Source organism: Cyprinus carpio, chromosome B20 (assembly GCF_018340385.1).
Source record: "Cyprinus carpio isolate SPL01 chromosome B20, ASM1834038v1, whole genome shotgun sequence".
In the NCBI taxonomy this organism is placed as follows: Eukaryota; Metazoa; Chordata; class Actinopteri; order Cypriniformes; family Cyprinidae; genus Cyprinus; species Cyprinus carpio.
The window spans coordinates 17,100,209-17,117,955 of NC_056616.1; the positions used below are offsets into that span (position 1 = coordinate 17,100,209).

The 17,747-nt window shown below is 35.6% G+C and overlaps 1 protein-coding gene across 5 annotated transcripts in view; it reads right to left on the reverse strand.

Annotated features, from left to right (window-relative positions):
- The window catches only part of ryr3 (ryanodine receptor 3), a 75,777-nt gene that overhangs the window by 57,482 nt on the left and 548 nt on the right, over positions 1-17,747 (reverse strand). For 3 of the 5 annotated variants that reach the window (XM_042746969.1, XM_042746965.1, XM_042746966.1), the window contains exons 2-7: positions 6,255-6,374; positions 4,426-4,524; positions 3,558-3,578; positions 1,442-1,516; positions 1,016-1,094; positions 352-464 (exon numbers count right to left, since the gene is read on the reverse strand). In XM_042746969.1, the coding sequence (XP_042602903.1) occupies positions 352-464; positions 1,016-1,094; positions 1,442-1,516; positions 3,558-3,578; positions 4,426-4,524; positions 6,255-6,374 (507 nt within the window). The remainder of the gene's footprint in view (positions 1-351; positions 465-1,015; positions 1,095-1,441; positions 1,517-3,557; positions 3,579-4,425; positions 4,525-6,254; positions 6,375-17,747) is intronic. The other 2 variants (XM_042746968.1, XM_042746967.1) reach the window with 1 other exon arrangement.

The following is a 17,747-nucleotide window of genomic DNA, read 5'->3' on the forward strand; positions in this document are numbered from 1 at the left end:
CCATTTGCATTGCTTAATGTTAAAAGTTTATCTGAGAAATTTTAAACGTTGACTGGGGGTGCCAGAATCCATTAAAGGAATAGCAATATCAGCCAAAATTTTCCACACAATGGCAGTTTGTAAGGACTACACCTGTTAAGTTCCCAAAAGTACGAAAAACCCATTAAACGTTAATAAACAACATTAAAAACTAACACACTATTTGTGAATTCTGGATGAGAGAAATTCAGTCTTTTACTTACACAAAGTTATCATCTGACTTCAGAAGTCTTGGAATATACTGTAGCACATGAGTTGGATGGACTGTTTATACTGTGTTTTAGTGGAGCATTGCACACAGCAGGTACTCACCAGGTACCTCTCAGAGGACACGCTGACCAAGATGAGGTCATCTCCAATGCGCACCTTCTCACCCTCTGACCTCTGCTTGGATGCCGGGTGAATTGTCCACCAACAAGCTTCCCCTTTGATAGTACAAATCATCAGTTAGAGGAAACTCATCAAATGTACATAAAGAGACAGATTATCAATGTCCAACAGCTGATACTAATTCAATCAACCTTTGACATTGATGAACTGAATTCACCTTTCTGGTGTTTACAAACTTAGATGTTGATACCGATATCCATGCTCCTCTATTCTGAGTGACACAATACACAGAAATAGTAAGATATCTATGTTTAATTTTGGATCTCTTTTCAAAGCTTGGGAAGTGGTCCTAGCACTGCATCTGTTACCTATAGTTCAAATGTCACAGTTTCATAAAAAAAAAAAAATCCTGTCATTAAAAACTTTTTAAAAAAATGAAAAAGTTTGCCTTGGAAACTACATTGAAATAAGCTTAAGATTAAGTAGTAAAATTACTAAAACTGAAATAAAAATAAAACTAATAGAAATATTTAAAAAAAATAAAATAAAATATATATTTTTTTAAATGTAAATGTAAAATGAAAATATCAAAATAAAAGCTGTTTCAAAATATTAAGAAATATTAAAATAGCACTGTTGTTGTTACCAGTTGAATCCTCTTGAAGGCCAACATCAAAAGATAGTTTGTCTGTCAGAGACCTGGAAGTCTTTAGGCATGTAAGATACTATGGGAAAACAAAGAAACAAGAGTAAATTCTACTAACAGATTATGACAAATAAGGTTCCCTACACTGCAGCACTGCATCACGGGTAAAGACCCCCAGAAGACCAAGTTCAGTAAGCTTCAAGCTTTAAAGTTAATGTTTATTGATAATATAAACACATAATTATCCCATTAAAACATAAGCCATCTTGTCATTCATGATGTTAAAGCATTTTCACTTCTCCCCATCTACCCCAAATATACTGTGGGGAGTCAGTGATCATGAAGTTAATGTGTGTGAGCCGTAAACTGTGACAGGCTGCCTAATCCTTCTCCCCACTGGCTTCAATTTGTGTATCGCATTCTCACCATTCCACTGAAGGAATGCCTAAGGAGGATGGCGTGACCGTAGAGCAGTGTCCGATGTCCACCTCCCTGTGCTGCCTACAGAAGAGAGAGTTAAATGTTGTTAGCAACTCAAGGCAAGGATTCGAGACGTGGACAGAACGTTCACTGTTAAAATAAAGAGTCACTGAATCAGAAACACTGGCACTGGAAAGAACATGCCGGACAGATGTTAAAAGGAAATTTCTTGTTCAGTTGTTTGAACGAGAACAAAATTTCGTTGTTGTACCGTAGATGAGGAAATGTGTGGAAAAAAAGGCCCACAAGAAAGAGAGGAACAGAGTAAATATACTTACCCGTCTTATAAGCCTCTGAGTGCATAGGAAAAAAAATTTTTCTCTTAATTAAAAAAGACCACAATATCTGACTGTTTCATCTGAACTCCTCACTGATAGTCTAAAAACGAATGACTTTGACAAAGAGGAAAGTTGAAACTTGTGTTCCCTATTCCCAGCTGTTGCTGTAAGAGTATGCCTGCTGTCTTGCTGAAACATCAGATGATAAACAACAGTCCTTGGCTGAGTCACTGTGATATTGCACAGTTAGCTGCACATTTAACCAGAAACTGCCACTTCGAGAGAGTTTCAAGTTGACAGCCTACTAAAAATGGCACGATCTCTGGACTGCTGATAAAAAAAGATCCCAAAGAAACCATCCTGATGTAAAAAAAAATAAAAAAAATGAAATTGTACATATACTACCATTCAAAAGTTTGGGGTCAGTATGATTTTTTAATGTTTTTGAAAGAAATTACTTATGTTCACCAAAGCTGCATTTATTTGATCATAAATACAGCAATGATACAGCAAAATTGTGAAATATTATTACAATTTATTACAAAATAACTTTTATTTGAATATATATATTTTTAACTTTTTAATTTATTTCTGTGATGCCAAGCTGAATTTTCATCTGCCATCCAGTCTTCAGTGTCACATGATCCTTCAGAAATTATTTTATTATGATGATTTGGTACTCAGATTTCTTGTTATTATCAATGTTGAAAACATTTTTTTTGCTTAATATGTTAATATGTTAATATGTGAAAATCTTTACACAACAAATACATGTTTTTTTCAGAATTCTTCGAAGAACAGATGTTCAAAAGAACAGCATTTATTTTAAATAGAATTTTTTTTGAAACAACACAAAAGTCAATTTTGATCTGACTTTAGACATTTGAATGGTAGTATATAGTACACTGTGAAAGTAGCATGGTATACAAAAAAAAAAAAGAAACGAAACACCAAAAAAACTTTCTTAAAGAATTATGGCACATATCAAGAAACATTCATTCTGGAATCACCATTCCAGATCATTTCCTCGTCATTGGTACTCCTGAAATTTGAGAGTGTTAGAGTCCAAATGCAAGAAGAAACAGTTCACATCTCAAACTACAAATAATCAACACAAAAAAGGCATTAAAGAGAGAATTCATTAAATAAATGACACTCATCCGTAGGGATTTTTACAGTGAAGTACTGTATGTAACTCTGCTGCATAATGCTTCTCCAACAGAACTCATTCTCTCCTAGACATTAATGTTAGTGCAACAGATACACATCACCGAGCCAATAAAATATATGCTGTGACAATCTCATTTCAAAATGCTGCAGTAAAAAATAAACATGAACTAAAATATCGAGCATGCCATTTTGTGATGAAGGGAGGGCAAATAAAGCATTCAAATGGCCCTGTTCAGAACATGCTTAGCCAGTAGATTTTATTCTGAGCTTTGCATAATTCAGGGCCACTAGGTTCTAGGTTTGACAAGTTAATTCATCTTCGGGCTACAGGAACATTTTCACACTCTCAATCATAACATAAAAATGGAGAGAGGGAGACAAGCCTGAGATAAAGGAGAGAGACCTTGATTCTCTGACAGGGTTAGCATTGTGAACTGTATTAGTTGGGTTACCTATGCCACAAGGAAAAGCACACTTAAAAATCCAGTTTAGTTAAAAAAGTGGTTGGGATGCTTAAAACGGAGCAGTAGGTATAATTATGTAAGTTAAATATTTTTTACATAATTCCGATTGACATTCATGCATACTCTTTGGTCAACAAATTGTGAACATACCCATTGCTCATGATCAGGATTCTTGCAACGATAAACAAAGATACAGATATGATTAAAAAAGGCAGTTTGAAATCCCTCGCCAATTTAGCACATTTAATTCATTATGTCTTACCAAATGAATTAATTAAACCCACTCTTGCTACTGTTTTTAGAAATAAAAATCAAATATGTATATTGGTTGGGTACTAGATATAATGAACTGAATGATGCCAAATGATGAGGCAACCCATGAGTAAAAACACTTTAAATATCTTCAATAAAATGTATATTGTGAAATGCATTTCATTAAAAAAATCATGACTAAGAAATAGAAAAAAAATCATATCACCGTCTACAGGCAACTGAAAGCTTATAGACATGGAGCGGTATAATTAGTCTATGCAAAGCAGAAGGTGAGGTACCATACTATCATAGACATTAAAAAGATGACAATATTTGATCCATTTATGACAATACATACCTCACCTGCATTTGTTAGTAAGTAGATGTTTAAATGATTAAGGGATAATGGATTTGCATTACTATCATGTTGAAAATCTAAAGCAATTATGGCATCTGAGGAATAAAATCCAATTCATAAAACTCTCCAAAACAGATCTGCCAGTGTGAATTCTGGTTTTCTAATATCAGTGTCATCATTCTTGAATACTTACCTTTGGTCATATAGAATGGAGAAGAACTACAGTCAATGGAGTAGTTTTGAAAATATGTATATACACTGCCTTTCCATGACAGTGCATCATTAAATTTCCCTACTGACATTGAAATGCACTCAAAATTGAAAGGTTTTGAAGTATTCTTAGTAGAAAAGTCTAGATATATTCAGTAAAGTAAGTAACCCTGTAATGACTGCGATTTGTTTACTCACCCCTTCACCGCTCTGCCCAGCAAGCATCTCCTGCAGGGCCCGCACTGAGAGCGACTGCTCCAGCACAAAGTTGCAGATGCATAGGTCAGGAGGAAAATACTGTGAAGAGATAGAGATATTGTGGGTGTACAGTAGTTGCTTGTTTTTTGATTATGTATTAAGTCAGATAATTGGTAGAGTGTTTATGTTTACAGATTAAAGCCCTTCATTAGTGCCAAATAGATGTTCTGTTTTCGATATGTGCTCATTAGGATTAGCTTGAGAGGCCAGTAAGGATTAACATTAGCAAGTGGTGAGCTCCACCTTTGGTCTAGAGAAGTCTTCTCCCACCCTGCATCTGTTTATCAGGCTGCTATTTAAAGCCCCTGGACTGTCTGGTTCAGCTATCCTGAGAAAGTGAACATTCTGTCACCTTCTGATAACTACAGTCTGAATCATGTACAGTCTTACTGAGTGTATACTTTAAAAGCATTTTCCTGCTAACATCTTCCTTTGTGTTGAGAAATAAGAGAAACCAGCCATGACTTATGGTGACCACTGTTCTTTCAGGTTTTAATTTGACATGTGAGTGGGGAGAATGTGCTAAGTAGAGTGACAGATGCCTCTGGGCAAAGTCATTTGCAGCCATAAAATAGAAAAAGAAATTACTATAGAAGTATTATGTCTCAGTCAGGTTAAAAATCCCTCTACGCAATTCCACTTGAAGGTATTTTACTCACACATTATGTGATACCCTAGAAATTATTTTTATACATATTTTATCATTTTTAATAAGTTATATATATATATATATATATATATATATATATATATATATATATGTAATAGTTATACATATAATATGTAATTTGTAATAAAATGTAATATATATATATAATATATATATATAATTATAAAATGCATTATTTTACTGTAGAATTATATATATATGTGTGTGTGTGTGTGTGTGTGTGTGTCTGTGTAATATAATTTAAATATCTTAAAAGCCACATTGAGCACATAATTTACCCCATATGAAAAACTGCACACATGAGACTCAACCATAAAAACCTTGATTATGACCCATATATATGAACCCTAACCTCTATATATGTTTCACATAAAATGCCTTTCTATTTATAGTTTTAAATATGCATATGAGAGACCAGGGAGATGGTAATGCATGATGGTAAACGCTGACAGTTTTATCTTCTACGTCACTCAGGCAATTACAGCAGATGTCTCAGTGTCACTCAGGGTTATCCATTATGCATTGCACGTGAATCCATAAGGATTCATTTATAGATTTGCATGAAGAAGACCAATACTTCATATGATAATAGAAAGATTATCATCATTATCCACCTTCATTTTTACAATGCCTGAAGAAGGTCAGGCTCAGTAGATACACCGCACATAACCACAGAGATGCCTACACATCTTCTACTGCCTTGCCTCATGATGCATAGACAATATGGTGCAGAGCACTAGGATCACTCGCTGTTGCCATGGTTTTCAACTACATGAATCTCTTGCCATTAATTTGATGTAGTTCTAGAGGACAACATATCAAAGGCAAATATGTAAAAGTCTCCCTGCTTCACCCTACATGTATTTTTAACCATGCAATTTTCTTAACAAATAAAGAGGTAGAGTGTTTAAAGTATTCCTTAATCAGCACACTGAAAAAAAAACATATTGTGTAATACTAAAATTATGCACTTGTATATTGTAGCTGTCTAAAGCTGTTTTCTAAACTGCTTTGCTTCAATCTCTGCATTGGGGATTGTGTGGGAAGATTTAGGGATATTGAAGCAGTGATTAGTTTCTCAGAACACATGGGGCTTTACCTTCGCCTCTGATGTGGGCTCTAGATAACACAGGCGGTTGCCGAGTCCCTCTGCTGTAAGACAGAATTTGCGATTCTCCTTCTGAATGGCAGCGACACACTGCAGTACCACCTCATCATCCTGTCAAGACAAAAACAATGAATTTCACGTAAAAGCAAAAACACTTCAAACACTTTCACTCAATGCAGTCCCAAAAACTTAGCTCAACTTAAAGCCGAAGTGTGTCATATTGTGAAACCAACATCACCAAACTGATATTACAATAAGGTCTGTTTTCAAACAGGTTTCCTGGCCACTCCCCCTACCTGCAATTGGCCAGCCAAAGTGATAATACCGCCTCCAAACTCACACCATTGGCTGAGCCACTGTTGCTGTGTCAGGCTGGTTGAGAAGCTTAAAAGGAGCAATTTTTTGATAGCGGAAAAATGCACATTTCAGTTACACAATGTCTAACAGCAGCCATGCTGATAGCAAAAATTGCTTTCAATAGCTAAATGTGAAATATAAAATAAAATTGCTACAAATAAAATAGCTACAGATACAAAAAAAGCACTTGAAAAAGCTGAACTTCTGTCAGGTCATAATAAGTTTAAATTCATTAATGATGTAACAGCTAAAATACCTCAAAATTGTCACTGGAGGAAAGGAAGAACATAATCCACATTCAATCTCTGTACATCCTTATTCTCTCTGAGGGGGAAATATTGATTTCTGTCTCATTTGAGTTTCCTTTTCTTGTGTTCCAGCTCACGTATCACATTAATCCTAGCTAATGGTTGCCATGGTTCTGATGAACACCATCAGAGCTGTAACAATTCCTTAACACAGTCACGGTGTGTAAGTTCATATTTTATATTTCATTCATCAGGTTTAAGATGCGTTAATGAGGTGAGAGCAAGCAAGAACATCCAGCATTCTGAATACATACATAATAGCCTGTGTGTATTTGGGCTTGAGTTATGCTAATTAACGTGGACTGTCTGGCTCTGCTGTCTAAGCTATGCTAAATCTGCAGAATGACAACAGGAACTCTGTTACTCTGACAGTAAAGCAGTGGAGTGCCTAGTAACATATCACAGATGCCAAACCAACCGCTGATGTAAACAAATAAGCCAAATAAGCCTACATTACCTTACATTCCCGTCAACTCTGCACGCTTTGCCGCAAAATATCCAGCAAAGTTTTTGCTCTACCTCTCAGGATGGCACTGGTAAATGCTCGTTCAATAACTAATAAAACTTTTGTTCTGAATGATATTGTTACAACAAATGAGCTGGATTTTTTTGGTTATGACACGATTATGACAGAAATTTGGAAAATGCTCCCCTTAAGGAAAATTCTTCCAAAGGACTATACATTTATTAGTCTGCCTAGACTTTCAGGCCATGGTGGAGGACTTGCTGCTGTGTTTTCTGTCGGATGGTAGATGTTGGGTCTTTTTCCTGTTTTGGATTACAAATGATTGCAAGTTGGTCCTCCTGGCCCAAACAGCTCCTTCTTAGATGATTTTAGTGATTTTTTATCATCTATTCTTAAGCTCACTAAAATTGTGATTGTTGGTGACTTCAACATCCATATTGATGATGTTTCTGATAAAAAAAAATTTACACTATACATAACATTGTCTCTCCTCCATCTCCTATGGTTCAAATCTCTTCAGTTGATGAGTGCAACAGTTTACTCCTTTTTTCGTAGATAAGATAAACAATATACTAAATAATATTACTCTCTCTCCTTCACTTCAAATACCTTGTGTCTCCTGGCCAGTAACCCTGGGGAATTTTCCCCCGATATCAGCTGATGATCTCACAGTTAGTTAGTTTTCCATGAAAAGTTCTAGTCCTCTGGATGTGGTTCCCACTACCTTGTTTAAAAATGTTCGTCAGTATTCCTAAATACTGCTACTGCATATCAGTGGATGCATATCATAACTGGGGTGCATTTGGGTGCAGTTTATTTGGTGATTCCACTGGAACGGAGAGCAGACCACATAGCAGATTTGGTGTTTAATGTATGTAGCATACTGACATTATATGCAAATATGTTTGAATCAAGTACATTTTCTGAATGGAGCTGGAATGCATGTATTGCAGCTAAATTGAAGCAGAACTGACAAACAAATTGCCAGTAATTTCCAAATTTTTCCGTCCCAATTTAGTCCCTCATAACCTGAAACAAATGTGTTCAATGCTCGCCTTTTCACTGACACATTAAAGTATCAGACTTGTATTTGACTTTAAATAATAATCCATAGATCAATCAAGGCTGCTGAGCAAGGAAAGCTTGAGATCCTAAAATGGATCTTTTAACAGTGGAAAATAAACCAAGCCAAAATATTGGGTCCAACCATAAAGTCCAACTGATGAATCCTTTTATATATGTTACTGCTGCAAACTGATCAAATCAAAGGATGAGGTTTTTTTGTTGTTGTTGTTGTTGTTGTTTTTTGTCCATAGAGTGAAAGTCAATAAGGTCTAGTATTGCTTTGGACCTCACTGACTGGACAAAGACAATTCTTGTTTTAATATTAATTTGTGTTCCACAGAAGAAGTCAAGTCATAAAGGTTTGGAACAACATGAAGGTGAGTAAACTGACACAATTTTCATTGTAGGACAAACTATTCCCTTACCATAATATCAGCATAATATCATGTACAATAGTGCCACTGTGCAAAAAAATCTCATATGTAATATGCAAATTCAATCATATTTAATAAACTATATATACTGTACATATGTGACCCTGAAGCACAAAACCAGTCATAAGTAGCACAGGTATATTTGTAGCAATACCCCAAAATACATTGTATGGGTCAAATTTATCGCTTTTTCTTTTATGCCAAAAACCATTAGGATGATAAGTAAAGACCATGTTACATGAAGATATTTTGCAAATTTTCTACCTTAAATATATCAAAACTTAATTTTTGAATAGTAATATGCATTGCTAAGAACTAGAAAGCCTATTTATTCAGCTTTCAGATTTCAATCCAAAAATTTACCCTTATGACAGGTTTTGTGATCCAGGGTCACATATTGTCACATATTCTGTGCACAACATTTAAAAAAAAATGGTTATTGGTACTCTCTGTATATATTCTACTTATTGTATTTTTGGCAATAAAAACGTATTGTGATTCCGACAGCATTAGGATTTTGGGATGAACTATTCCTTTACCATTTGGTATAATATCATGTTCAATAGTACAACTGTGCAACACATGGCATATGCAATATTCAAAATAAAACCAATTTGTTAAACTGCATGCATGCTGTCACAAATTCTGTGCACTTTGCACATAAAACACATGCATATAGGTATATCTGCGCTTTGGGTATATATTCTATACATATTTAGTTTATTTGTTTTTGGCAAAAAAAGATCATTCTGATTCTGAATAATACAGAGCATTAGTATAAGTGAGACAAATGTTTGTGTTTGGGATTACAGTGATCTGCAGATGTATACATGTATCTATATTTACAATACAGCGTTATCCACTAATGCAGTGGAGTGGTCTTTATCTAAAAGAGGAGATCTTCCTTTTCTTAGGTCCCATCTAGATCCCCTGCCAAGGAATCTGGTGAATCTGCAGCAAAGTGATCCGGGGGGGAGCCGCAAAGCCATCTGCAAAACAGCTAAGGGGCAGAGTCACAGTCTATCTATAGGGGTGTTGCGTGTTTAAGGATGAGGGGGGTGGGGTGCGTCCGCTCCGAATCACAAGGGCAAAAACCAGAACTCTCCAAAGTCTCTGTTATGCGTCCATATTCTGTACGCATGACTGCCTGCACCTTCTGCCAAACCAATCTGTGCCTGACAGACCGACCCTATTCAAGCCAACGTGGCTGTGAGTTTAAACACAGGTGCAGCAGAGTAATATGGGTTGCTCCACCCCCCTCCTTCAACACGCTCAGTTTGTGTCTTTAAGGACATGAACAGGTGTGGGTGTGTGGCCTGAAGACTTCAGGGGCTGTAACCCGAGAGCTCCTGATGTGCTCTGGTGCCAAATAAATGCTCAAGGCTCACCCAGCCCTGCCACTGATATGAACTTGAGAAAAGGGGAATACACAAAATCGCCCCTCCCACAATGCTATTTTGAAATGTACGCACATGCTCAGTCAGCCCAGGTCCCGAACACTGCAGAATTTTTTAGTCGTATGAAAGATGACGTTTCTGTGTCTCCAAACACATAATAAATCATTTTAAGTACAGTGTGGTCTACAATTCTCAGGGCACTAGGGAAGATGTTTTTTTTTTAATTAAAAGCAGTGACATAATCTAAAAACAATGTGAATGAACACCACAACAATTTAAGCAACAAATTTTGCAAAACACAAAATTTATGTCACTGCCAATACTTTTGGCCACGACTGTATATAGTCAAACCAAAATTTCTTCAGACACCTTCAACATTTCTCACATTATATCACAGTTTATTCACTATAGTTTAGAAAATGGTTATACAATATGACAAGAACTCAGAGTTCAACTGTGTCAGAACAAATTCATCTTGATAATGTCAGATAAATTTGATAGAAAGGTATGTAATGGATCACAATCAACCAAAAATTATTTAGCTGTTAAGTTTAAGTACACATTTAGATAATACCAATTTAGGTCAACCAATTACCAAGCAATGCTTAATTTTGTTCAGTTTGTGGTGTAAAAAGGTCGTATTAGCAGTTGAAGGAAAAATACTTAAAACATGGTCAGGTCAAAGTGTCTGAATAATTTTTGATCCCACATTTTACTGCTAGTCTGCTGTATGAAGAATTTTTGGGTATAATATGTCACAGTTCGCTTTATTTTGCTTTCCTCAACTATAGTGTTCTGCACCCACTAATAAAAAAAAATGGTGTCTGAATCATTTTGGTTTGATTGTATGTGTGTGTGTGTGTGTGTATGTATATATATATATATATATATATATATATATATATATATATATATATATATATATATATATACAGATTTAATATACAATAATAAATATAGCAGTTTTTTAATATTTTGGACTACTTCAGACTTCAGACTCCACTGACAACTTGTCAATATAAAAAGAACAATTTAGAGCATTTCGTGATGCTCTCACCTAAAGTGGGAGTTTGAAGAGATGGTTCTTTGTCTTTTCCTCATCTCAGCTATTCTCTAATTCCTTAAATAACTCAAATTTATTGCCAGCTACTGCATTTTACAAAGCAGGTGGCTCACGCTCCTGCATGTGACAGTTTAATGAGATGGTTGAATGAGCCCGCATCTTTATCACCTCCATATCTGCATCCGGTTAACTTGCAAAATCCTTCAATAATGCTCTATGAGAAAAAATATGCTCACCTTGAACTAAAAGTAAAAAAAAGCTACAAAGGATTTCTTAAACTTTCAAAGGCCAAATACATCTCTTATGAACTGCTGACAGATGCTCCTTCAGGAGAAGCCAATAGCCAATTATGTTATTTCCTTTTATTTGTTTAATTCGTGTTAAGTTGTGAAGTACTACACTACCTACAAACGTAAAGCAAGATCAGAGAACTTATGGGAGTATTTTCATTTCATAAAAGACAGTAGGTGTACATTAGTTTTTTTTTATTTTATTTTTTACATTTTTGCTTCAAATCAAAATTTGTAATGCTGTAATTATTTGATTATTAATGTTATTTTATTCAAGGTTTAAAACTGTCTATTGAAAAATCTGTTGAAATATGAAAGGAGAGAATAAATGTAAAGTATGGGGAAGCCCTCTGCAGAGTCTGCACTCTAATCATATTGCTTGAGATTACAATGAGATTTTTCATTCACAAATCAAGAACTTTCCACAGAGCCTTTGGCTATCTGAGACTGAGAAATGCTAATACAGAAGTGCTGTGTGCAAGAATCACTTTTTGTGCTCTATAAAATCCACATCTAACTATGGATGAATGATTCTAATTTAATGTATCTAATTTCACACTTCAAACTGATCTCATTGCAGAGACAAAGAGGTTATTAATTGAAATTAGAGTTTGTTTTGCACAAATAATGCAGTCTTTATACTCTAGCTGAAGTAATCACAGAGCATAACTAAAAAACTGGATACACACAGAGTATCTTTGTACATTACAACTGTTGGTAATCAGACTCTCAAAGAATCAGCATCTTTCACATAAGATCCGAAGTTACAAAGAAAAGGTATAACACAAGAGGCCATTCAGAGAAAATCAATTAAAAATGCAAAAGCCTTTCCACCAGTGCTGTCAGGCATCCTTACAGAGATGTTTCCCTCTTGACTCCTTGAGTGGCACAGCAGACAGCATGCTAGGATGTTTTAAAGGAGTCTGAGAGCACTGCTAAAAATGTGATTCGGTCACGGAGACAAGCTTCAGGGTGTTTGAGACCGAGAGGTTCACAGACAGCAAGAACTGTGCCTTCCGCTACAGCCAAATTACAAATTGTATTACTCTGCAGTCTAGGCTCACTTAGCATGCACACTGCTGGGAAAAATAGCCTCATGCAATAGAAAATGGCTCGCTTGCATGCCTGAGTGACTTCCATCTACACTAACATATGAATTCAGACAGACTCCAAGTAGACAGAGACCTCTCTAGATGAGGATAAAATACTGATGCATCAAAAGAGGTTTGGTCAAAGAAGGATTAATTAATGCACTGGGAAAGATCCCAAAATCTCATCAATTGCTCACCTTCATGTTGTTATAAATGCCTTTCCCGTCACTTTTAATCAATTTAATACATTCCTGCTAAATTGAAGCATTACATCTATTTCAAAAAGATTTTTAAAAATATATTTTACTGACCCCAAAATTTTGACCTTTTGAAAAGCATTGTATTTCAGAATATTTTTCCAAAAAAATTATTTTTGTGTTTTAGAGAAACAGGAAGTCAAGAAGGTGAATAAATATTACAGAATTTTCATTTACGTTTAAACTACCCCTTTAAGATCTTGCTTGGGTACTTCCTCTGACCAATGCAGTTGTTCTCTTGAGTAAGCTTTCAGCTCCAGGAGCCCCAAAGGCCATCTCACTGCCATGAGGCCCGTGTGTCAGACAAGCAAAAGCTATGCCACATATGTGCTGACTTTGCTGAGACAAGAATTCCTGTGTAATCCCGCTAAAACTAATTGCCTCAAGTGGATTTTATAACAGTTAACAAGCTCAACCTATATACAACTATGGAATCCTGTCATATGAATAATACACTAAACATGCTCTACAAATGTTAGTACAGTAAACACCCACACAAACACACTTGAGTCTGAGTGCTTGTGTTGTCCTATAGCACAGATGGCTTGTTCCCTTTGGGATAAACCAATGCCAGAGGCCACAAAAAGAGCAGGGACATCAGTCTGGGTTCAATTAATCTGAAGGAAGCTCAATGAGCTGAGGCTGCCACATGAAGCTCATAGACCACAGATGAGTCACTCATCAGCAGCCTTACACAAACAGTACAGAAACGCGCACACACGATTCAATTCACGTACTGCGGATTTCAGCTGTGGCCCAAAGCTCTATGATTTACTTTTTACCTGAGCGCCACTCATTACTCACAGTCACTGAAGCTATCAACACTCAGCACGGCCTCAGTGATGGTGGAATAGTGAAAGCAGATCAGCACAAAACGCTTTTAAATCTCCACCACAATTGCTGATCAAAGAAACACATGCTAAGACCTGTCAAACCAGCCTGGTGTACTGCAAGTGTACTAGTGTAAATTAAAGGTCATCTCTAGAAGATGTTTCCTAAACTGAACTTTTTTGAAGAAACAAGAAATGGAGGAACATTGCACTTTTACCAACACAAAGAACAAACACCACCAACATAGCACACGACACTAAAACACACACAAAAAACACAAAATGTAACAAAACACCCCAGTGTATATAACTATTAACAACAAAAACATCAATTTAAACAAATATAGGCTAAGCAAACGTACTATGTTGAGTATGTAATTTGTATATGATGATGAATAATGCTGTACACCTGAAAATACTAAATTATGCTATAACACAACACAATACTGTGTGTTAACAAATTATGTGCAAACTACAACTCTATAATATAATTATTATTGCAGTTTTGCCAAACAATTGATTACACATTTCCATTGTGAAATACAATATAAGAGAGAAATCTTATGCCTATACTCTTCATGCACAGATGATCTATATCTGCCGCAGTCCTCTGAATGACATTAAACTCTTATGTCAGCATATATTTCCTGATACCCACAATGTCTTACGTGTCAGTGCAGTTAAAATGAACAAGTAAAGGGCAGCCCATGAGGAGAAGTACTCTTTTGTGGATAATTAAACTTGTTTAATGTGAGATAAAATATGCATATTTTCATAAAACATTTGTTGTACTCAAGAAACATAGCACAGAAAACAATCTGACAGCGTTAAATCAAATTCAGTAAATGACAAATGTTTTTGTAAGTGATTTCAAGGTAGTCAAACAGTACATTACTATGTAGAAAACAATCAACCTATCAATAACAAACAAAATTACAAATTAATCTCCAATCCAATTTACTTTTCATATACTAATTAGCATAGCTGTAATGTAACATGTCTTTCTCTTTTAAGTTATGTTTTAAGCATGTCAACTGATTTCTTACAGCTCCTTCTTCTTCTAAGCAATGTTTTATTTGTCTTGCTTTAAGCATGGCCTCCTGAGCATCTTGCCATTAAAAGTTTAATGCTCACTATAAAATTAATACTGAAGTCCACTGAGGCCATTTTACTGTAGGTGCAGAGAGAGAATGCATTGTCAAATTTACAGTTTATAGCTAATAATATTATATTACAGTGCAGCCATCATTATGCAGATATCCGACCAATCAATGACAATGCCACAAGCAAGCTTTCCTGAGAAGTGTAGTAAGATGATGATATGTTATACTAATCTAGATTTGCAGTACTCTTTGCAGTATTTTTTAAATATCTAAGCACATGTTGTGGTAGTAGTTGACTTTAAAATGCAATACTGTGCAAATAAAAACGGTGTTGAAACATCAGTAGCCTGGCTTGTTAAACTAGCTGATGCAATAACCTATGAAGCAGGAGCCTGAGAACTGTGTGCGTATGTGCGGTAGAAGTATTAACTTTTAAGAGTCTAAATTTAAACCCTGGAATGCAGAAGACTTTCAGAACAACATAAACTCCAAATAAGCCTACAGCTACTGTACTGGTGAGCTCTACATCTGGATTTATAGAAGTGTGCCTAAACAACACTGTCAAGTCTCATTAGAGCAACACTGCACATTGGACACTGTATTTTTTGCCATTTTTCTAAAGAGAGCTGCCAAGTCTAAAGTCTGAGTCACTGTTTTTAGTTTTGTTTTTAATATTTACATTTACAGTAAATCATATGTTTTGCCATGGGTGCTTACTCTACACTTATTTATTACATCTTGATTATATGCTGCCCACTATTGATGTCCTTCAGAGTAAATTGCCTTGATTATCTGAGCCTTCTTTCTGATTAAATAACAAATGATTTTCTACTAACTAAACAAAAAGAAGCCCAACAGAATGAATAACATCCGGATGCATATAAAATGCCCAGTAACTCGGGTGTGTAAACCATGCGACTGCGCAGTCACCCAACAGCAAAGACAGAATTGGGACACCTTTCACAGAGGTCTAAGGTGCATTAATGTCCGCTATTTAGTGAGACTGTAACCTTCACTGCCAGAGTTCTCACTCTAACGCTTTAACAGGGACGTGAGATGTCACACACCTGCCTCATGCAAGATGCTGTAACAGACTGCAATAAATTGGTGTGATAGATTTGATCTATGATGCATATGCAAATTAAAACAATGCTGACAAAAAATCACCAAGACAACAACTCAATATATATTTCACACTCTTTCTATTAGATATCTAACTGGGGTTCCCAATAGCTTTTTATACAAGTATGCATACGTGTATGTATCATTTAGGGCACTGTGTTCCAACTTCCAACCAAAACTGTGACTTGTTTCAATCATCATCTATTTCATTAGATGTCATGGGACCTCTTTACACAGCTGAGTAAGGGCTGCTCTGTGCCTGCTCAAAATTCTGTATAAAAATGTAATGCTGGATAAAATCCAGACTAAATTATTCCTGCTCAGAGCCACTTTGGCCCTGAATATTGAAGTATACAGAAGTATTGTTTTGTAAATGCATTTATGCCACCTCTGAGCAGCATTAAACAGTTTGTGTAAAGATACCAAAATGCCAATTCAGAAGCACTTCTATACCACCTTTGCAGTATACGTTTGGCAATAGTTCTGGAATCTGTACATAATTTTATCTATTGATTATCCATATCAGATGAACGACCTAGGACAAGAAAGTTTTTTTGTTGTTGTTGATGTTTTTTTTTTTTTTTAAGATTTGTTCAGAAATCTTTTAAAAAAGTATTCAGAAATGAAGAAAAAAAAAGAAAATAAATAGCTTAGCCTTGTCACTGATAATCACAAAGGCTGGTACAATGCCCTATCTAGACACCCTGTTTGTATGCAAAATATCCTACTGATCAACAGTTTGCAATTTAAGATATTAGCTGCTGAAATTGAAAAATTTGATTTTTCAAAATTGCAGTGAAAAAATAATAAACAGAATTAAAAAAAAAAAAAAATAATTAATTGCTTTGTAAATAATGCACTATGGATGTCCATTTACACTATCCACAATTTGAACTATGGTAGAGTGTATGATTTTTTAAAATGTTAGTGTCACCTCAAATCAAACTTGCTAAAAATGCTATTTGCACTATATTGTGAAATGGTGTAGAATATAGAGCAGATGTACAGTAGGCAACATGGGACACACCTACAGAGTACTCGCAGACCTGAGTAGATGGTGGGATTTGTGAATATCCCAGCAAGTTTGGGATGTTTGCAATTTTAAGTCTCTTTTGTTCAAATAATTGCAGAAAAATCAAAAATCATGGTGAAGAAAATGCTGCTTGGATCCCTTATGGTGTAGGCTACATGACAACCTTTAAAATATGGCAAGGAGACCACACAACACCTTTACCCAACTGCCTCTACATTTTCATAACTTACTCCAGAGTGACAGTAATACACACCACGGTGTCATATCCTATCATATCATTTACACAGGTAACTGCCATGCGCCACGGCATCTATGTAACCAATCTGCGTCTAACCACAAAAATAGAAAAGCCCTAAAGAAGGTGAGAGGATCGTATCAAATGTAATCCATCCACTTTATGAACACACAAACAAGGCACTTCTTTATGGAATGAAAAATACTGCAGAATTATGCTCGACAAAAAGCGCCAACTGGATTTATTTACTAATCGCGCGCTCAGTAAGGCGTTAGAGACTATTAAAAAAAACGCAAAAACGTATATGTTCTTTCTTAGACAGACATGCACATCACTCTTTGCCTAAAATTAAAGTGGCATAAACATAATTTGTCCTTGCACCTGCCTGATGCTCATTAAATTCCCATTCACTCGCATTGACTACAGGTGCGTC